The 22562-nt window shown below is 34.7% G+C and overlaps 2 protein-coding genes across 4 annotated transcripts; both read left to right on the top strand.

The window, feature by feature from the left end:
• The first annotated feature begins 12521 nt into the window (after positions 1–12521).
• Positions 12522–15467, top strand: LOC120196937 (protein EIN4-like). 3 transcript variants are annotated; one of them, XM_039198610.1, is made up of 4 exons: positions 12522–13307; positions 13609–13712; positions 14609–15169; positions 15274–15467. In XM_039198610.1, exons 2-3 carry the CDS (start codon positions 13649–13651, stop codon positions 15136–15138), a joined length of 594 nt encoding a protein of 197 aa, XP_039054541.1. In that variant the 5' UTR covers positions 12522–13307; positions 13609–13648; the 3' UTR covers positions 15139–15169; positions 15274–15467. The 3 variants fall into 3 exon arrangements, with proteins under 3 accessions (XP_039054541.1, XP_039054540.1, XP_039054542.1); XM_039198609.1 differs by having other exon boundaries at positions 14609–15467; XM_039198611.1 differs by lacking the exon at positions 12522–13307 and having other exon boundaries at positions 13323–13712; positions 14609–15467.
• A 2357-nt stretch (positions 15468–17824) lies between these two features.
• On the top strand, positions 17825–20647 carry LOC120196935 (L-ascorbate oxidase homolog). Its single transcript, XM_039198607.1, has 9 exons — positions 17825–17960; positions 18053–18217; positions 18303–18412; positions 18514–18784; positions 18916–19012; positions 19173–19518; positions 19631–19996; positions 20084–20162; positions 20364–20647. The coding sequence occupies exons 2-9, from the start codon at positions 18077–18079 to the stop codon at positions 20565–20567; spliced, it is 1614 nt and encodes a 537-aa protein (XP_039054538.1). The 5' UTR covers positions 17825–17960; positions 18053–18076; the 3' UTR covers positions 20568–20647.
• The last annotated feature ends 1915 nt before the right edge of the window (positions 20648–22562 follow it).

Here is a 22562-nt window from a genome sequence, read left to right as displayed (position 1 = left end):
AAAACGCTTCAAATTTTAAAAGTTTTATCTCCCTCACCGCCGAGCTAATTTTAAAATTCCCAAATTTTAATGGCATTTGTGTTTTCAAGCTCCCAAGTATTTCTCAAATCTCCATTTCAGTCTCTCTCTCTCTCTCCGCATTGTGTAGTATATCAACTAACTTGATTTTGCTGAAATTTGTCTGTGCGTAGAAATGGGCTAGGGCTGATACTGGAGTCGCCGGAGACGAGCCTAGCAAGGCAAACGGTGACAACGGGGAGAATGAAGATATGAGCAGTGATGGAAGTGATAGGAGTCCCTCCCCAGCGGAGACAGAAGGCTCTCCATATGATTTTGAAGAAATTCGTCCCTAAACTAAGCGGTTTATTTGTTGTCGACATAGTTTCGTTCTTTATGGTTCTTTCTAGTGGGAGGGAGGTATTGACTGTGGAGGGAAATTTAGTGTGAAAATGTTCTTTTGTTAGATTTGAATTAGTCGAAGCCTTTTGGTGTGCTGGAGCAGTAAGGTCGTCGATTGATGTTGACTTTTTTTGCGACACGTTTCTCCTTATTTATTTATTTTTGTAGAAATTCTTGGAAGGAATCTGACTGTATTTGATTTTAGTAATTAGTAATTAGGCAAATCCAAAACTTTGCATTTCTTTCTTAAATTATTGCTATCTGTGTCGAATCAGTTGGAAGAATTTTCGCTCTCGAGCGGTTTATTTAATTTGTATTCTGGTTTTTTGTTTATTTTGAAACGCATAGAACATAAGCTTGACTTCGCGGGGTTTATTTAATTTGTCTTAATTATATTTTTATTACCGCAGTTTTAAGGCTAAGGATTTGATTGGGTTTTTTTTGTTGTTCTTGGTATTTCAGCCTTCGACCAAGTTTTGTTTTATGTCTCACATATATTTTGTTTCACAAACTTAGTATTTCTCATGCTTTCCCCTGTGGTTCCCTTTCTCAGATCACACTCAATTGACGGATTGAAGAACCTGTGGTTGGTTGTTGAATTGTAACTTTCATATTTGTTTAGAGAACTTGGAAACAAAAATAATTATATGAATATAAAGTTGTGGTGTTTGTACTAGATGAAGGAAGCTCAGGCGAGGCGACCAGGCAGCACGGGTTGTAGACACCCGTTTTTGTCCGGGTCTACAAAAATATTAATAAATATTATACTTATTATTATTATTATAGTTATTTTTATTAATATTATTTAATTACATTATGCAGGCCAACCCATTACACTAATTCAAGTCAATTACAAGTTGGCTCAGCATTCAAAACAGAACCCAGACATGACCCATCCAACCAGAGCCCACCCGGCTCCAGAAACCAACCCAGCAACCTGATCCAGTTGCAGGACCCGAACCGCCCCAACTAAACCCTAACCCTAGGGTATCTCAGAAGCCAATCGACGCTTCAACTCCCTCAGGCGTGTGTTCAGCTCCCTCAGGCGCGTGAGCTTCACGCGCCAACGTTCTAGCTTCCCAGCCGAGTTTCTCCTCGTTGCCGCCATCATTGGAGCCGATCAGAACGCATCCATTAAAAAATGACCACCTACAGTGCAAAATATCCTCTCCATCAGTAAAAATAATTCATCATCAGTAAAATGGAAGAAAGGAAATCAGAACGAATCCAAAGAAATCCCAAGGCAGATCTAATTCTGCCAGGGTCTTATCTCCTCGTTGGCAGCAAACAAATCAAAGGGATGAGCATGCAACCATATATTAGCAAAGAGATAGAAAGATGAAGGGGGGATTCGGAGCCCAGAGAAAAACGAAAGAAATCAAAGAAAAAAAAGAACAAAAAGAAAAAAAAACCATTCGAAAGGAGAACAAAAAAGGAAAAAAGAGAGCAAAGGGATGGTTCTTACCTCGGCTTGAACAGTTGGAAGCCCGAGGGTCGTTGGTTTTCAAGGTTTTCATAAGGTACACCTTAGATATGAGGTAGACGGGTGGGATTTAGGTTAAATAAGTTTGGGATATGTGTTGTGGGGGTTGAGAGGAGTGGTCTGGAGTTCCTTACTCCCTCCGGCCACCATGAGTTGACGTGGCTGTCGCCGATGGACTGCGACTTCCTTTCCCCAACGAGGAGAAAGTTGAGAGAGTTTCGAATTCTCTCTCTTCTCTCGTTTCTGAAACGAGGCAAATGAAGAAATGGGGGGAGTTAAGCCTGGGTTTGGGCTTAAATATCCCGAGTAAAACGACGTAGCTTCGTTGTCCCCCTTCCTCGTGTTTTCTGGTTAGGGGATAATCCCACTTTAGGTTCTTCTGGTTCTGTATTATATTATTTCAGTCCTTAATGAAACAATTATTTCTTGTTATTTTGAGTTCGTGTTTTTCTAATATTGCATTCTCGTCCTTATTATCCTTTAAGTACCTATATGTATATATTTAAGCTGGAGTCCTTGTACTTTAAATTATTTTGTACTTAAGCAGGATATGTTTTATTGATTCATTTTAGTCCCTTGTTTTCTGTTATTTAATCTGTGGTTAAATTTCTGTTGGAATCATGGCATTTTATTTTCTTCAATTACAGTCCTACTTATGTTATGGATTTATTATTATTTCAGTACCCTTGTATCATCATGTTTACATATTAATCACAGTGTGTTATTTAAATCTTGAGTGATGGTTCTTTTATTATGTAATTATATGTGGTATTATTTTATTCCAATGTATATATGTAATAATTTATTTATGTTGAATGTACCCAATGTATGTGGATAAATTATGTGTATTTTATTTTTGTCATAAATATTCATAACTTATTATTCATTTGGATTACTATTTCAAATATGCCTATTATTATTAAATCATACTCATTTATTTTGTATGTATGCAACAATAGATGTTATATCCATTTACATTCTTTTATATTCGCATTTATATATATATATATATATATTATAATCATCTTGTTATATACGATTTGTATATTTAGTATTTATATATTATTTGCCCTTTGGAATTTGTTTTGAATGATTGTACGAAATGTTAGTTCCATTCAATTTTAATGTTTTTCGTTCGAATTCTTTCAAGAACACATATGCGTAGAATGAGCATGGAAAACATCGCTTGGTCAAAGTACTGCGATCCGATACGACATTCGAACGAAATGTGAACTTGAAATAAATCGAAGTTGTTTTTTTAAGTGCTAATTAGTTAGTTTTTATTCAAATGATGCAATGTATTTTTTTAATATTTTATTTTACGCAAATGCTGATATTCAATATATATTCGATTCACGTTTTTTATCAAGGAAGTAATATTCTCTTTAGACAAGAAATAGAAGAGATAGTCATCCCATCGGAGGATGAGCAAATCTTGATATTTCTTTTCGAATTAAAGGATTTTCCTTACAAATAATTCGAAGTAAATTAATTAACTTTAATAAATGGATCATATTCTAACTTTATATTCGATTTATATTTTCCACCATTTACGACGATGTGTAAGAGATTAAGTACCAATTTTGGAAGCTGTGGGGGCACTAATCATTCCCCACGCATAATCGACTCCCGGACCCATAAAATTGAGTGTTTGGTAAACGCATACCAATTTTTATTTTAAAAACGATTTTTACTTAAAATTGTTTTAAAATACGTTTTTAGGTATTCGACCTACCTAACTCAAAGGTCGATGGTGACTCATATTTAATTTAATTCGAATCAATTCAAAACTGACCAAATTTTCAAATTAAAGTCATAATCATTTTTTAAAATAATATTTAATTATTTTTTTAAAAAATGGTTATGACAGCGTGGCGACTCCAATAGAGACTTTTTTTTAGTGAGTCAGGCTGTAAGTCGCTTACACATTGTCGTTGTGGTGGAAATTATGAATTCGAGTCTTTAGTTAACTTATGATTCATTTATTGAAATTTTTTAATTTCTGTATTTTTATCGTACTAACGTTTTAATTTATTTTTCAGTTATGTCAAGGTTTTTTGTCAAGTTTTTTCATTGTTTCGTTTTCCTTTTGAGTCAAAGGTTTGAATGTTCCTCCTCACACACATCACGGGCATTTGCAGGACATAAGCTCTAGACCCGAGCCTAAGGGGATTCCTCGTATGAGTATAAGGCAATGAATCCCCTTGAATTCAACTCGTTTCGTTCGAAACCTATAATGGGTGAGGATCGAGGGTTCGACAGCCTAAGGGGGCACCGAAATCAAGGAAAATTTGAGTACCCTTTCCTCATAGAGCCGAAACCATGCATATAGTGAACCGTAGAACAGTCATCCTAGGTATAGCCATATTGAACCTCTGTCCGTCAGTAGGTTCTCAAAGTAAGTGTACACAAAGGAAGAGCGTTTTTGAACCTTTATTTTTTGCTTTAAATTTTGTTGAATAACAGCATGCGAACTAAATACCATGTAGTTAGGATTAATCATTGTGGGTAGAAAGCATGTCTGGGTAGGATTATTATCTAATAAAAGCTTGCTCGGGTAGATATCATGATTGGGTAGGTGTTATATTTATCTGTAGATATCATCTTTTAACTTTGTTGATTATCTTGTTTGTACTAACTCATTTGTTTGTATTAACTCATTTCTTTCTTTTGCTGGTGTCATTTTTTTATCCTTCTTTGCATTACATTGCATCGGTATGACATAATGCAAAAGTGTTGATTCGCAATAGGATATTTGAGAGAAATTTTTCACAAGAAGAGGTGAAAGTTTTCAATATAGCGGTCGTGTACACAAACATACACCGAAGGCTAAAAGAAGTTCAGTGTACAAGAATGAGACTTGCTCGAAGATCGTGCAGCGTTTGAGACTGAAATGATGATACATTGTTCCAAGGAGCAATACAGAAGCAGAGCCTTATTTACGATCATTTTATCGCTAGTCATTAAGGAGCAGCACACTGACTTCAGTATCACTGGGGCAATAACGGAATTAGGTCATAGAACACTTGAGGAGCATCTTCAAGGTCAAAGATTCAAGACGAAGCAATGATCCACTTCAGACTCAACACCTAAATGGAAGTATGTATGTAAAATGAACTTTATTGTAATGGGAAAGCTTTTATTTCTGGTGAAAATTCTTTTATGATATTCATATTTGGGATCAACATTTTGCATCTGCATCTGCATCATTGCATTTTGTATAACATTCATTTAAGCATTTTTACATGCATTAATCATACCATGTGGGGGACTTTGAGGAAGTGCTTCTAACTGTGTAATTGCATTAACACAGTTTTGAGAATGGATGCAAAATTTAAGAAACTGAAGAAAGAGCTGGAAGAGAGTTTGCAAAAGATGCAAACAAAGTGGGAAGTTAAAATGGAGCAGACGCAAAAGACCACTGTAGATCGTATCTTGCTAAACCAAAAAGACCTAATTGACCAAATGGTAGCACAACTAACTGGGCTTAACCAAGAAAGAGACAAAGAGAAGATTTCCTCGACCAGAGGAATCTCCGAATGTGTGATGACCCATGCTAATCAACTGATACTCATTTTGCATGACAAGCTTCCAAGCCACCAAGAAGGTTTCTCCGCCACTAAAAATCGTACAAGTGTGATAAATCCTCGAGGTAATTATACTGATCATAACATATCCGCTCCTGAGGTGACGAGAAAAGCCCGACTTGGTACTTCCGCACAAATTCAAGATGCTCGAATTTGAAAAGTACAATGAAACCAGTTGTCCTAATGCCCATCTCACGATTTTTTTTAAGGATGATTGGATACACTAACTATGATCATATGCTGATCCACTGCTTTCAAGATAGTTTGATTGGACCAGCTTCTAAGTGGTATAATCAACTGAGTCGTATTCGAATCCGCTCTTGGAAAGATTTTTCTCGTGCCTTTCTGGGTCAATACAAACACATGACTGATATGGCCCCTGATCGAACAAAGCTACAAAATATGGAAATGAAGAGTGGTGAGAGCTGCTGACAATATGCTCAACAATGGAGGGATGTTGCATCCCAAGTGCATCCACCAATGACCGAAAGAGAATTCATCACTCTAATCATTGATACATTAAAGTCTCCATATATCAACCACATGATAGGGGCTTCCATTAAGAGTTTCTATGACATTGTCGTATGTGGAGAAATGATCGAAAGAGCAGTCAGGAATGGCCAAATAAGAAGTAGTAATAGTACTGACATTGAGAAAATAACTTAGATTAATATAGTGGGATATTATCTAGCTAATCTGGGGACCAAACCTCATAATGTGTTTCATGAAAAGACTCACGTTAATTCATTTCCAATTACATATGAGGAGTTGCTCCCAATGCTAGTTGAGAATAATCTTGTAACTCCAGTTCAATCCAAACGAAGAGAGGCCCCATATCCTGAAGGCCATGATAAAAACGCCATATGCAGCTATCACATTGGGAGCTCGGGGCACACCACTGAGAATTGTGGGGCATTGAAGCGCAAAGTCCAAGATCTGATCGATTCAAGGGCATTGACATTCAATGTGTGATAGGGAATTTTGACCGGGAGTCGGCTAGGGCATGCATCAGGAGTTTTGTTACATTCTCATGCATGTCATCTTATTTAAGCTTGTTTTTCTTTTTCTATGTTTAAACGTTTATAAGTCACTTGACATTCGAACATTTTAAATAAAATACTTCATTATGTAGAAATGAACAATGAGCAAATTTCAATCTTGAAATTCTTTGAATATCATTTTAATTAAAAGCTTTTTAATAATTGAGGTTGTAAATCTTTGACAAATGACAAGATTGAAATCCTGCAAAACAAGAACCCCTTGATCCTACTCCAGACAATACATCAGAATATATACCCTTCTCTTGCATGAACCTAACTAGTTTTCTCTTCACACGAAGAGACAATCAAAGGGTTTGACATCTAGGTATGTGTTAGGAGCGAACAAAATTGGGCAACTAGCACATGAAATTACAAAACTAATTGGTTTCTACTTCTGTTAATGACGTTCGATGATTATCATGATCTTCACAGATGAAATAGTCGAGTAGGTGAATCTAGTTTAGGTCAGTTGCATGGGAATTGAACTCTAACGATGAGATTTTCTGACCTTCAACACCTTGACTATAACAAATTATTCTTGACAAGCTTAAGAAGTAGAATCCGTATACTCAGATATATATATATATATATATATATATATATATATATATGTATGTATATATGTATACAATAAAGCTGAGCTATTCTGCTAAAGCAATTGGTTATAGAGGAAACTCGAAAGCCCTGTCTTTATAAATAGACTACATTCAAACCATGACATTGATCGGGTACTTGGCAATTCGGTGTTTGCTCCACTGTGATTGTCACTTCGAAGACTGTGACGACATGAATCCTTCAGCTATTCGAAAAAAGGCAATTATAAAATATATATGTACAATAAAGTTGAATTCAGCTAGCCAAACAATGGCAAATTAAATCAAATTTACTAAAAAGGAGTTTCAGTGAATATGAATTAAGGGAGTTGAGGAACACCTGTTATAGTCAACTTCACACGAGCACTCAGAAATCTCATTTTTAGATCGATATTTCTGCACTAACTTGACTAAAAGAGTCTACGAAGCTTGAACAAATGGAAGATTTCAGATAAATGAACAAAAGTATTCTGAAAAGTCTAGCAATTGACTATGCTAGTGGTGTCATTTTGTTCGCCTCCGATCAAAATGCCAAACCATTAAATAGGGGCATGCCATGATCTTCACGATTACCAAATCGATGAAATAAACCTCAAAGTATAGGTAGCCTACCTCAAAACCAACCCGTTAATCCTGACATTTGTCAAAGATTTGTAATTATCAAAGATTAAAAGAGTAGTTAATTCTTTTGATATTCAATGAACTCATGTTTTGTGATTTGATTCAATAGTGAAACCGAAAATGGGACATTATTTTAGTTCATTTGACAACAAAAAATCACAAATTATTTCTTCATTAAGTTCTTTCAAATGAATAAAAGCATTTTCAAACAAGATAATTCTCTGGACGTATCTTGGAATTGAACGAATATCTCTCAGAAGCTCAAGATCGAAGCTGGGGCAAGGGAAGCCAAATTTTTTGGGTAAATTTTGATGGGGCAAGAAAAACAAAGTGTCTTAGGTTGAGGTTTGCAAGAGTACACCCTGGTGGAAATGAAGACAAACTGAATCAAGGATAGAGTGAAGACTGCTCTCGTAACCATTCTCCTTCCAGATCGAGAAAACATACATCAATACAAACATACATCAACATATACATACATGATACATGAAATTTGCATATTTGCATCAAACATTCATCGTTATGTGTAATGAAGACATTTTTCTCCTCTCTTGAGGAAAAACTCAATAATTTATCAAATCAAACACATTAAATAAATTTAATCTTGGCATCCATCATAACATCCAAGATAATCACTCATAAATGAATAGTTTTGATCTTTCAGGAAATTAATGTTCGGAAATGACCAAATGTCTCTAACCTGGAGAAACAATGATTTGACTTCTTAAAGTCAACAATCAGATCTTCTAAAGACCTTTCCTACATATGTAGGAACAAGCAGACTGGTGTCACCCTTGAGACAATTTCTTTTAAAAACAATTTTTGTCTCGCTTGAGACAATTTTCTTAAAAACAAATTTTGTCTCGCTTGAGACAATTTCTCTCAAAACAAATTTTGTCTCACTTGAGACAGTTTCTCTCGGAATAAAAATTTCAAAATATTTTTACTTGAAACAAAGTTAATCTCACTTGACATTTTCAAAACTGATTCGTCTCGCTTAAGACAATTTCCCCTTAAAGAACACAAATTTTGAAGTTGTTTCATTGGAAACAAAATTTATAATCTTTGAGTTTGTTTCCCTTGAAACAATTTTTTTCTTTCTTGAGACAGTTTCTCATGAAACACCCATCTTTGAGATCGTTTCCCTTGAAATGAATTTTATCTCTCTTGAGACAGTTTTCCTTGAAACACCCATCTTTGAGTCGTTTCCCTTGAAACAAATTTTGTCTCTCTTGAGACAGTTTCTCTTGAAACTTCATCTTTGAGTCGGTTTCTCTTGAAACCATTATCCCTAAAGATGGCATGCCGTCTTCATCGCGTAAGAACCGTGTCATCCACCGACCAGTCCTCCTCATCACGTAGGAGCCGTGTCACCCCTAGATAACCAACCGTCCTCATCACGTAGAAACCGTGTTATCATCCCTAAAGATGGCTTATCATCCTCATCACGTAAGAACCATGTCATCCACCGACCAAACCTCCTTATCACGTAGGAGCTGTGTCACCCTAGATAATCACTCGTCATCATCACGTAGGAACCGTGTTATCATCTTCCCTAAAGATGGTTTGCCGTCCTCATTGCGTAGGAACCGTGTTATCCACTAACCAGATGTCCTCATCACGTATGAGCAGTGTCGTCCCTACTAACAAACATATCAATTTTCAAACCAAAAAAAGAGAACCGGACAAAAACTCATTGTCTTCTTCATCTTTGCCCTATTCTTGTTAACACAAGAATGTGGAAAGAAGGGCAGCTGTAGACACTAATTTTTGTCCGGGTCTACAAAAATATTAATATATTATTATTATTATTGTTGTTATTTTTATTAATATTATTTAATTACATTATGCAGGCCAACCCATTACACTAATTCAAGCCCATTACAAGTTGGCCCAACATTCAAAACAGAACCCATACATGACCCAACCAACCAGAGCCCACGCAGTTCCAGAAACCAACCCAGTAAACCATTTCAGTTGTAAGACCTGAATAGGCCCAACTAAACCCTAACCCTAGGGTATCTTAGAAGTTATCCGACGCTTCAGCTCCCTCAGGTGCATGAGCTTTACGCGCCTACGTTCCAGCTTCCCAACCAAGTTTCCCCTCGCCGCCATTGCCATTGGAGCCGATCAGAACGCGTCCATCGAACAGTGACCACCTACAGTGCAAAATATCCTCTCCATTAGTCAAAATAATTCATCAATAGTAAAATGGCAAAATGGTCTTCAAGGTTTTCGGAAGGTACATCTTAGATCTGAGGTAGACGAGTGGGATTTAGGTCAAATAAGTTTGAGATATGTGTTGCAGGGGTTGAGAGGAGTGGTCTAGGAGTTCCTTATTCGCTTCGGCCACCGTGGGCTCTACCGTGAGCCGCCGTGGCTATCACCGATGGACGGTGACTTTCTTTTCCGACGAGGGGAAAGTTGAGATAGTTTCGAATTCTCTCTCTTTTCTCTCATTTTTGAAACGAGGCAAATGAATGAATGAGGGGAGTTGAGCCTGTGTTTGGGCTTAAATATCCCGAGAAAAATGACGTAGCTTCATCGTCCCCCTTCTCCGTGTTTTCTGATTAGGGGATAATCCAACTTTAGGTCCTTCCGGTTCTGTATTATGTTATTTCAGTCCTTAATGAAACAATTATTTCTTGTTATTTTGAGTTCATGTTTTACTAATGTTGCATTCACGTCCTTATTAGTCTTTAAGTACATGTATGCATATATTTAAGCTGGAGTCCTTGTGCTTTAAATTATTTTGTACTTAAGCAGGATATGTTTTATTGATTCATTTTAGTCCCTTGTTTTCTGTTATTTAATCTGTGGTTAAATTTCTGTTGGAATCGTGGCATTTTATTTTCTTCAATTTCAGTCCTACTTTTGTTATAGATTTATTATTATTTCAGTACCCTTGTATCATCATGTTTACATATTGATCATAGTGTGTTATTTAAATGTTGAGTGATGGTTTTTTTATTATGTAGTTATATGTTATATTATTTTATTCCAATATATATATGTAATAATTTATTTATGTTGAATGTACCCAATGTATGTGGAGAAAATATGTGTATTTTATTTTGGTCATAAATATTCATAACTTATTATTTATTTGGATTACTATTTCAAATATGCCTATTTTTATTAAATCATGCTCATTTATTTTGTATGTATGCAACAATAGATGTTATATCCATTTACATTCTTTTATATTCGCATTTTTATATCTATTTTATAATCATCTTGTTATATTCGATTTGTATATTTAGTATTTATATATTATTTGCCCTTTCGAATTTGTTTTGAATGATTGTACGAAATGTTAGTTCCATTCAATTTTAATGTTTTTTGTTCGAATAATTTCAAGAACACGTATGCGTAGAATGAGCGTGAAAAGCACAGTTTGGTCAAAGTAGTGCGATCCGATACGATATTCGAACAAAATGTGAACTTGAAATAAATCGAAGTTATTTTTTAAGTGCTAATTAATTCGTTTTTATTCAAATGTCGCGATGCATTTTTTTAATATTTTATTTTATGCAAATGCCGATATTAAATTTATATTCGATTCGCGTTTTTTTATCGATGATGAAATATTCTTTTTAGACAAGAAATAGAAGAGATAGACATTCCGTCGGAGGATGGGCAAATCTCGATATTTTCTTTTCGAATTAAAGGATTTTCCCTACAAATAATTTGAAGCAAATTAATTAACTTTAATAAATAGATCATATTCTAACTTTATATTCTATTTATATTTTACACCATTGACGACGATGTGTAAGAGACTAAGTACCAATTTTGGGCGCTGTGGGGTGCTAATCCTTCCCCAGGCGTAATCGACTCATAGACCCATAAAATTGAGTGTTTGGTAAATACAAACCAATTTTTATTTTAAAAATGATTTTTTTTACTTAAAATTGTTTTAAAAGACGTTTTTGATATTCGATCTACTTAACTTAAAGGTTGATGATGACCACTATTTAATTTAATTCGAATCAATTTAAAACTGACTAATTTTTAAAATTAAAGTCATAATTATTTTTTAAAATAATATTTAATTATTTTTCGAAAAAATAGTTATGACATGGGTGATTTGCAAATATTGCCTAGATCTCGCCACCGCCTCCATTGCAGAGGCCAATATGGATTATTTTCTTCGTTTCTTTAGTTATCCTTTTTCTAGTTTGTGCTTACATCTATCCACCGCAAGGCAGTGCTGCTTGTTATGTATTTTCTTCTAGAGGTTGCAAGGTCCTTACTGATTGGCTTCCACCCTCACCCAGAATATTAAATAGCGTTCGTGGTCATATTTTCGGTTGCATCGTGTTTATTGCGGTTGTCCTTACGTTCACTGCAGGTGTCGCGGTCGTGAATTTTTTAAAATTTTGCACAACTTATCTTAAAACATAATAAAAATAATTATAATTATAAGAAATCATTTTTAATGATTTTTAAAATATTTTTTTAAGAAAAATTGGCATATATATATATATATAATATAATTTAACCAAATAAAAAACTTTAAAAATTCGATGAAACATTAAAAAATGATAAACCAAATACATGAGCTAACTGCTGGAAACTTGCAACGTCTGGACAGCTGGATCGTTTAGATATCTGTCTGCCGGACTAAACCAGCATTAAAGAATGATAAATACAAAATGGGTGTAGGAAAATTACAAGGCCCACACTACACTCACTTCCATCAGATGATTATTTTGCTGAAGCCCAAGCAAAAACACAACCTGCTGCCCACTCATTTTTGTTTAAATTCATTACATTAGTTTGATACTTTCTCAAACCCATTTCACTTTTTTCGGTTCTTCCCGTCCCCACTCCCCAATTTACTCTTCTTCACCCCCACGACCCATTTCACTCTTCTTCAAGCTTCACTCATATTTTTTGGTTGTATGATATTTCTTTTTTCTAAACAATTATTCTTAAGCTAAGCAGCAAAAAAAAACTTTTAGATTATTTGATTTTTTAGTTTTACCTTCTTAAATGGAAGCGGGAAGCTTGATGCCTTGATCTATTCTTTCACCAGAGATGAAGCTCGACGGACAGAAGACTTCCACCCAAGAGCTTTGTTTTTCCAGCTCTTCCCCTTACCGATTGATTTTTGGTAAGATATATGGGTATTTGATGTTCTACTGTCCACTAAATAACCTCTGTTTTGTAAGCTACTAAGCTTGTAAGTTGTAAGTCATTTTTTTTCTTTCTTTTCACTTTTCAGTATACTTTTGGCTTGAATTGAATAGAGATTGTTTATTTCTTTTGGCTTTTGCAGACCGTAACTTGCAGGGAATATATTCCCTTCATTTTCATTTTTGTTTTTTATACGGTTTATTGCAATTTTGTTTTTGTCTTGGAATCTCGGTTGAATAACGGTGGTTGCGTCTCGTTATCGAGGCAATCGTCTGTTCCTGTTAAATTGCGGGCGCAATCGACCGAGATTGACGTGAATCCGTGACCTACGCGAGATATTTTGAATATTCCTACTGTTCTATCGGAAAAGTCTAAAATTGCATTCATGTTCTTAACTCCAAGTTCACTTCCTTTGGAGAAGCTTTGGGATATGTTCTTCCGTGTAAGTTATTACATTTTCAGACTTCCTCTCTTATGCGATCATATTCTTCATGGATATTTTCTTATCCCTTTTAATATCATGATTATCATTCTTGATTTTGGCTTTCATGTACTTTATTGTGAAGAAATTTGTTCAAGGTTTGTTTCATGTCCAACAAGGTTGGTTGGTTCATATATGAACTGATATAGTTTATTGTCTGAACTGATATGTTTATACAAGTACCCTGCCTGTTTTGTGTTATAGTTTATTGTCTGAACTGATATGTTTTGTTTATTTTTTTAATGAATCTTTGTCGGTGTAGATTCAACAGTGCAGCGATTTATTGTTTGAGAAATACTTGAATGAGTGGCAAGGGACATACAGGAGAAATGTTTTATATAGCCATATCGTCTGCAATTATAGCAGGTGGGTAAACCTACAAGTTTGGGCTTGGATCATAGTGTTTATAGGGGAGAAGCAAGAACTACAGGTTTAAAGGGAATATTTTGTATCTGTACCATTTGGTAATAGATGGATAAGATGGTTTTTTCTTTTAGAGCACTCTAAGTGTGCAAATTTTCTGTAGTTCGATGGCCATGTGTCTGACTTGGCTTGGGTTGTCTAGAGTATTAGCTTTTAAAGCATTGGTTGTCTCCATCAACTAATGGGCTTAAAGATTGAAATTGATATTCATGGGAGGAGTTCTATGTTTGATACACCGGTCTCAACCCAAACTATTTCAGCTGAGAAGCATAATAAAGATGAAACCAATGAGAGCTTGAATTTTACTATGTGTAAAAAGCTTGTGCTGGTGAATATCTCAGTTCTACTTCTATCTTATATTCTCGATTCTATACATTGTTTTAGCTACTTCATTTTAATAACCATTCATTCGTTGGAATGAAATACAGTGGTTAGAAGTATATTGTTGTTTTCCCTGTGTGTATGATTATTTCGTTGCTGAATCTTTCAAGACATCTGAAAGATATTCAACTGTTTTATTGTATTTTTTTTTGTTTTCACCCCCTAGCTTTTAGTGGTTCATGATTTCTAGAAATGGCAATGTTTTTGGTCGAATACCCTTTTAGCTTTTTATAGGTTATTGTATGAATATCGTAGCTGCTTTTAAATCGACCGAAGCTATTTTGACTATATTGACACCATAGTGAAAGCTTTGAAATAATTCAATGTTCTAATTATAGTATGTAGAGATTTTGAAAGGGGTTTTTCTTTCACCGCTGTTTCCTTCTGTTGAAGTACGCTGCATTAACGTTCGTGTAATAATTGTATATAATTTTTCTGGTATTTGCAAATGATTCAAGAGAACGTCTGGATATCCACAAACTCTCTGGACTTTGCACAGAGCATGACACTTCTTCTCAGGTTTCAAATCCAATCGTATATCCAAAGAACCATGTACTCTCATGGAACCTCCGGTGAGCAATCAAATTACTACTCGAGGTCCAGGGGTCTACGAGTTTTACTAGTCGATGATGATGAGATAAACAGAATGGTGACCAAGAAGATGCTAGAAAAGTTGGGTTGTGAAGTGACAGCCGTTTCTACTGGATTCGAATGCCTTAGTGCATTCAGCCATGCTGAAAATTCTTTCAGAGTTGTTGTTTTGGATCTTCACATGCCTGAAATCTATGGGTTTGAAGTGGCGACGAGGATCCGTAAGTTTCGCAGCTGTAATTGGCCATTGATTATAGCCTTGACAGCTAGTACCGAGGATAATGTGCAGAAGAGATGCGTGCAAATAGGAATGAATGCAGTTCTTCAGAAACCTGTTTTATTGCAAGCAATGGCAGCCGAGCTTCAAAGAATTTTGCATCGGGCCAAACCTTTGTAGGCAGAACCTCTGTTCGATGCTTGGCTCGCAGGTATGGGGATCATTTACCCGTCAGCTCACAAAGATCTTTAACTTAGCATTTGCTTCTGTTATTCCATGGTATACCAACATGTAGGCAATGAATTTTGCTAACAGATTTGCTCATCGAACATCGTAGCCAGAACTCCATGGAACAACTCGAGGTAAAATTACATGTACACTTATTGAATACCAAAATGAAAGATAGTGTGATATTTATGACACTGAAAAATGTATGGGAAGTAATGCATACGATCAATTCCTTTTGTTTCTATGGTGAAATCAATTGATTATTGAAAACTTAATTTCAATAGGTTGATTTTTAGAGTCTAGAATACCTTTTGAGTTCATATGCTTTTATACTGCATTTGACAGTTTGTCATTGACAAACTTTAGCATCTGAGCATTCAAGCTGAAGCATCAAATTTTGGAGCACAGATTCTTGGAACAGGATGCTGAAACCCACCATTGATTTGCACGAGTTGTTTCACAAATGCTACACACCGTCATACATAGATGGACTTAAAAGTTTATGTGAAGGGAACTTTTAAAATTTTAGGAATGATCGAACTTATAAAATATTAGGGGCGAAAACAGAATTTTAATAGAAAACATAGGAAAAATATAGAATTAGCGCGTTTTTAGCAAAAAAAAGCTACTAAAGACAAGAGAATTTACGGTGCTTTTGGCAAAAAAATAAAAAGCCATTACAGATAAGAGAATTATATGCCACTAAATATAAGAGAATTAGCGGCGTTTGTGGTAAAAAAAAATCACTAAAATTAAAAGAATTAGCGACGTTTAAAAGAACAAACACAACTATATAACTTGACTTTTTGCTGCATTTTAGGTTCACAAACAACGCTATCTTTTGCGTCGTTCGTTTTAGCGACGCTCTTCCTAGTGACTATAGTATTTTTAGCGGCGCTTAAAAATAACACTATAGGACTAAAAAAATCCCACTAAAAATATGTTTTGTTGTAGTGAAAATTTAGGGAAAGGAAGAGATATACTCTTCTAGATCTAAAACTCGTGATCTAAAAAATATGAAGAAACAAAGATCAATAATTTGGTGATCGACCAAATATACTTACTCGAAAAATGGTCATTCATAATGTTTAATAATGATAATTTTATTATGAATAGGAGTGTAAAATAATTATTTTGAAGCGGTGAAAGTGTGACATCTATATGTTCATCAAGAACTGCAAGTTCCAACCTAAAGATATGTCAACCTCGAATTTTAATTCTGCACATCTATATGTTCATCAAGAACTGCAAGTAACACATTACTTTTCAATATATTTTTCTTTGTTACAAAGGGAATTACTTAGAAGAGCATTGTTTAAGACATTTTGAAATTTTTAGGGTTGGAAATTCTCCACGCATTAACATCCAAAAAGTAAAGAATTTCTACATGTGGTGAATCAAAAATTTGTCTAAGAAGTACAATACAAAAGAAAGAAAAAAATGATGTAATTGGAGGGCCATAATGGGTTATCAATATATTTTTTTTATAATCACCGATTTTTAATTTATTAATCGATTAATTTAGATCAAATACTGTAAAGATAAATGCAACTTTCCCAATTATTTTGCTCCATTCGCAACATCTGAATTTCAACTATTAACCTTACCTAAGATATCTAGTGTCTCATCTACTAAATCAACTTATTGTTGATTCATTAAAATATAATAAATAGAGATAATAAATACCCAACTATTAATGCTATAATATAATAAGTTTAGTGATTTATCAAAATACACAACTTTTGTTTTATTATTGAAGGGATAATAAACAGAGAAACATTTTGGTCTTAGATGTTAGGTGAAAAAATCTAACTTATTTTCAATCAATGATGTGTGGGTAGAAGAAGAAACCTATGCTGTGCCCTTCCCTCATCTCATCTCATCTCATCTCATCTCCGGTGGCTGGTGCCAGGCGGTGGGGTAGCGGTGGCGGTGCCGCTTATCAAATCCATTTGCCAACATCTCACGTGACAACTCTTCATTCATATTCAGTACAGTAGGCCCTCCGTGCTTGTATAAATTCAACAATCTTAATAATTACACAGAATAACCATTTTTATTTACTAATTCTCCATTTATTTACTTTATTTCTACCACTTCTATTTTTATTGAGGAGGGTGACATATTTAATGCTTAAAAGATAACCAAAATGGCTTTATGGGTTGCCCACTGTCAGTTCCAACCTAAAGCTAAAATATTTATGGAAGAAGTGGTGAGTGACAACGAACACTTATTTTTCTTTTCTAACCACTTGATTTCTGTATGCATGCTGCATGCATGTGAGGTTGTAAGAAAAATTAGAAATATAAAAAACAAATTTATACAATTTAGCTCTTCCCTTTTTTTTTCCTAATATAAAATACTGTGTTAATGGAAGGAAAGTTATGGGAAAAACAAAACATCCAAACCTCTTCTTTATCCAAATACTACCATTTTAAGGTCAAAAGAAAAAAAAATGCTCTAATCAATGGCGGGATTGCAGGAGCCGATAAATATATTATTTTACTATAAAGGAAAGAGTTAATGACTGGAAATAAACTTTAGCTGGAAGCAATTATCATAACGCGGTAACGCGTGAAAGACGCCGAATATAGTACTTAACTGCGACAGCCTTTACCTCTGCAACTAAAAGAAGGATACAGATTGGATAAATTTACGTTAAAAATTGTATCTGGTGTAGCTTTTTCCCGCTTTGTTTCCTATAAAAACTCTACTTGTTTAGATAGTGACCTCAGAAATCAAAATAGCTTATTTTCCAGGGAGTCTCAGATCAGGTAAGTTTCTTCTCAAGTCAAATATGGTCTGATAAACAGTTCTGTCAAGCTTTGTAGTTTGTTTACTAACTAAATGGTTTATTTATGTTTAGTGAGATTCACAGTAGAAAAAGGATATGGCGAATGCAGTGTTGAGTTTAATTATTGGACTTTTGTGTGTTTTGGGTGTTTCCCTGGTGAATGCTGAAGACCCCTACTTGTATTACACTTGGACCGTCACTTATGGCATTCGTTCAATTCTTGGAGTTCCTCAACAGGTTGGTAATTTGATTTTGGAATCTGGATTTGATTTAGGGTTATAAAAAGTTTTGACATTTCTTCACTTTGGGTTTGTTTTTTAAGGTTATCCTTATCAATAATCAGTTTCCTGGGCCAAAACTTGAAGTGGTGACTAATAACAACATTATATTGAATCTCATTAACAAGCTTGATCAGCCTTTCTTGCTTACATGGTACCTCTCTCATTCACTTACTCACATTCCCCTCCTCTCATCTGGTTACACTTCATTCTTTGCACTAAAATCTGGATTCTGCTTGCTCTTCTTGACAACAGGAATGGGGTAAAGCAAAGGAAGAACTCATGGCAGGATGGAGTTTTAGGAACCAATTGCCCCATCCCTCCGAACTCGAACTATACCAACAAGTTCCAAGCCAAGGATCAGATTGGGACATTCACATATTTCCCATCCACTCTAATGCATAGAGCTGCCGGTGGATTTGGAGCACTCAATATATACCATAGAAGTGTGATCCCAATTCCTTATAAGAACCCTGATGGAGATTTCACTTTACTTATTGGTGACTGGTACAAGGCCAGCCATAAGGTTAGTGTTTAACAGTTCTCATTTTTCCACCAAAAGGTTAAGATTCTATGAATATTTAGGCTCATGCCATGCACCAAGTGGTTTCCTACCATTTATACACCATTCTTAATATATTGTCTCGACATTTGCAGACATTGCAGAATTCATTGGACTCTGGAAAATCTCTTCGCTTTCCAGATGGAGTCCTTATTAATGGGCAGACAAAGAATACCTTTAGTGGAGAACAAGGTCATCCTTTAATTCATATTATCTTTCACGTTTCATTGCTTGTATAATTCATAGCATTTAGATTAATTTCTTCAACAACTCAATTCTATGAAGCTTTCTTGTTCTTTTTCAAAAAGAGAATGATGCCTTTACTGAATAAGTTTTATTTGTGATGTTTCAGGCAAAACTTACATGTTCAGGATCTCAAATGTTGGATTATCCACCTCACTTAACTTCAGGATTCAGGGTCATTCAATGAAGTTGGTTGAGGTTGAAGGATCTCACGTAGTTCAGAACATATATGACTCTCTTGATGTACATGTCGGCCAGTCCATATCGGTCTTAGTAACTTTGAATCAGCCACCAAAAGACTACTACATTGTTGCATCCACAAGATTTACTAGAACAGTCCTCACTGCAACTGCAGTCTTGCACTACGCAAACTCGCAAACCCCAGTTTTGGGACCGTTGCCAGCTGCTCCTGCGTACCAATTTCATTGGTCAATGCAGCAGGCAAGAACATATAGGTACTAGACAATGGATGATCGTATGACCTTTTGTGACTGATGCTGCAGTTTTTTTCTTGAATTCAACTTAAAAATGATCTGATTTAATTCTTTTTTCTTCATTTCCTTGAAGGTGGAATCTGACATCTAATGCAGCCAGGCCTAACCCTCAGGGTTCATATCACTATGGTAAGATAACACCAACGAAGACAATTGTCTTGGCCAACTCAGCATCTTTGATCAATGGAAAGCTGCGTTATTCAGTGAATGGCGTCTCCTATATTAATGCTGACACCCCTCTGAAGCTTGCTGATCATTTTAACATTCCAGGAGTTTTTAGCATGAATGCCATCCAAGACGTCCCTTCAGGCGGTGCCGCCTTCTTTGCAACCTCGGTTATGCCAGCTTCTCTCCATGATTTTCTTGAAATTGTCTTTCAGAACAACGAAAACACCATGCAATCTTGGCATCTTGATGGTTACGATTTTTGGGTCGTTGGGTGAGTCGCAATGTCTGGTTTGTTTAATTTCATACATCTTTTCTCTGGCAGAGCAGGTACTTATCATTTCTATCATGATATATACAGTTTCGGCTCTGGACAGTGGACACCAAAGAAAAGAATAACCTACAATCTGGTTGATGCTCTTACAAGACACACAACTCAGGTAAAAGCCGCATCAAGAACCAAAAGCATATCTTTTAACTGGGCATTACTCCGAGTTTACGCCACTGTATCAATCATCGTTCCTACTGAATTTCTGCATTATGTAACAATTTGAAGATAGTTTTTGCCTGTTTCAACTTCATCCTTTAGGCCATCTCCATAAACAATCTTTTCCTGCTACTGATGCTTTTCGTTTCGGCAGGTGTATCCGAATTCATGGACAGCCATATTAGTCTCCCTGGACAACCAAGGCATGTGGAACATGAGGTCTGCAGCATGGGAAAGACAATATCTGGGGCAACAGTTTTATCTGAGGGTCTGGAATTCTGTCCGAAGTCTTTCCAACGAATATGACATTCCTTCTAATGTCTTGCTCTGCGGCAAAGCTGTCGGGCGCCACCCGTAGCCAACTCATCTGTTACCAGTCATTTGTATATCTAGAAAGCATTACACATATTATCTAATCCCATTCTTACCTCTGTTCCCTGTGCTTGATTGCAAACATAATTATGAGGTTTTATAAATTTTATTCATTTTTTAACAAATTTGTTTTTGGAAGATGTTTAAAGATGCATGAAAGGCTTTATGTTCATCATTGAAACAGTATAATGCGAAGCAAGAAATAGAACATGAAGAGACATTTTTGTGTATACGATTGATACACTGAAAATAGATTATTGATATTTACATGTTATAACTTATAGATTATTTTTCCAGATAATGTAGTTTTAAATTGAAAATATATAAATATATTAACTTGTATGATTTTGGATGCTGAAAATTTATTCAAATAAATAAATTTAATAGTTTTAAAGATAAATAATTATATATATTTAGTATATGATGCATACATAGTAAACATGGGTGGATGTATTAAACTTTTTAGGAGTGCAAGTGCGAGAATGAGAAAAAATGAGTTAATTGCACCATATGTCCTTGGACTATGATACTTATTTTAAATTGGGCCCTAAACTTTTGAACATTCTATTTTTATCCTCAATCTATGCTTTCATTTTAAATTAGTCTCTGAACTTTTGAACATACCAAATTCATCCTCAAACTTTAACCCTCATTCTATATTGATCCCCAAACTTTTAGATATTCTAATTTCAACTTTGAAGTTTTGAATGATCTAGGGGGTATTATTGGAGTGTTCAAAAGTTTATGGACTAATTTAGAATGAGGGTCATAGTTTGAGAATGAATTTAGAATGTTCAAAATTTTGGGGATCACTTTAGAATGGGAGTCATCTTTAGGGATCAAATTAAAATGTTTAAAAGTTTAAGGATCAATTTAAAATAAGAGTCATAGTATAAGAATCTATATTATAATTAACTCGAAAAAATAAAAAAAATTGCATACTCAAGTTTAGGCAAAATTAGGTCAATAATGCAGTCGAACTAATTAATTACTAAAATAAGACACCTTCATATTTATTTTGGGATCTATGTCATTTGCTACAATGTTTGTGGAACTTGTCACACCTATGTGACTAGTTTCATAATATATATTAAAAATTAAAATTCGTCATATAATATGGAATAAAATTGTATGGAACTTGTCAAGCTTCTGTGATGAGTTAATTTTTTAATATATTTTATAAAACTCGTCACGCCCACATTCCGAGTTTAATGTACACTGTAACAAATGACTTAGTTCCAAAATAATTCTTAACCACCCTATTAAAAAAACCCGCATGCATAATTTCCCTCGTTTTGCCCGCTTTTTATTTAAGAAAAGTGTATTAAGATTTATACTTTCATTTTTTAATTTCTGAATCTATTATTAACTATAAATATTAATATGTTATAACAAATTAATAACATTTAAGTCAACTATTCACAATATAATTATAAATAATGTATATTACACAAGTAAAATTTATTATTAAAAATTAATCATAAATTATTGATAAGAGAAGATAATAATGACATCGTTATATGGAGGCTGTGAATATAATGTAACGTGTGCATATGAGAATATAACGTCGGCACTTTATATTATTATTCTCATCTTATTGACTTAGCACACCATGCGGTCTTTATTTTATTTATTTTTACTTTGTTTTGTTATTGACTCATCAGACAACGATATCTTTATTTCCCCTCTTTTCTATGTTTGTTTTGGCAGTACACATAGTTTTCCATTACATGTTTTCTTTATACTTATTTTATTTCATTTAAGAAGCACGAATCTCATCGTTTTGTTTGTGAAATAAATTTATGGATAAACTATTCGTATGACACTTACTTATCGTCTTTTTCTATTTTGCCCAACGATTTTAAAATGTTGACAATCATATTATCTAACTACTTAATTATGTCAATCAAACCATTAGTCATTAACATTTGATGGAGATATTAACATGACAGTTAACAAGATTAACATAATTATACATCTA

This window comes from Hibiscus syriacus, unplaced genomic scaffold, assembly GCF_006381635.1.
Source record: "Hibiscus syriacus cultivar Baekdansim isolate YM2019G1 unplaced genomic scaffold, ASM638163v2 tig00117034_pilon, whole genome shotgun sequence".
NCBI classification, from domain to species: domain Eukaryota; kingdom Viridiplantae; phylum Streptophyta; class Magnoliopsida; order Malvales; family Malvaceae; genus Hibiscus; species Hibiscus syriacus.
The sequence above is the reverse complement of the archived record's forward strand: the minus strand, read 5'-3'. Positions and strand labels throughout refer to the sequence as shown.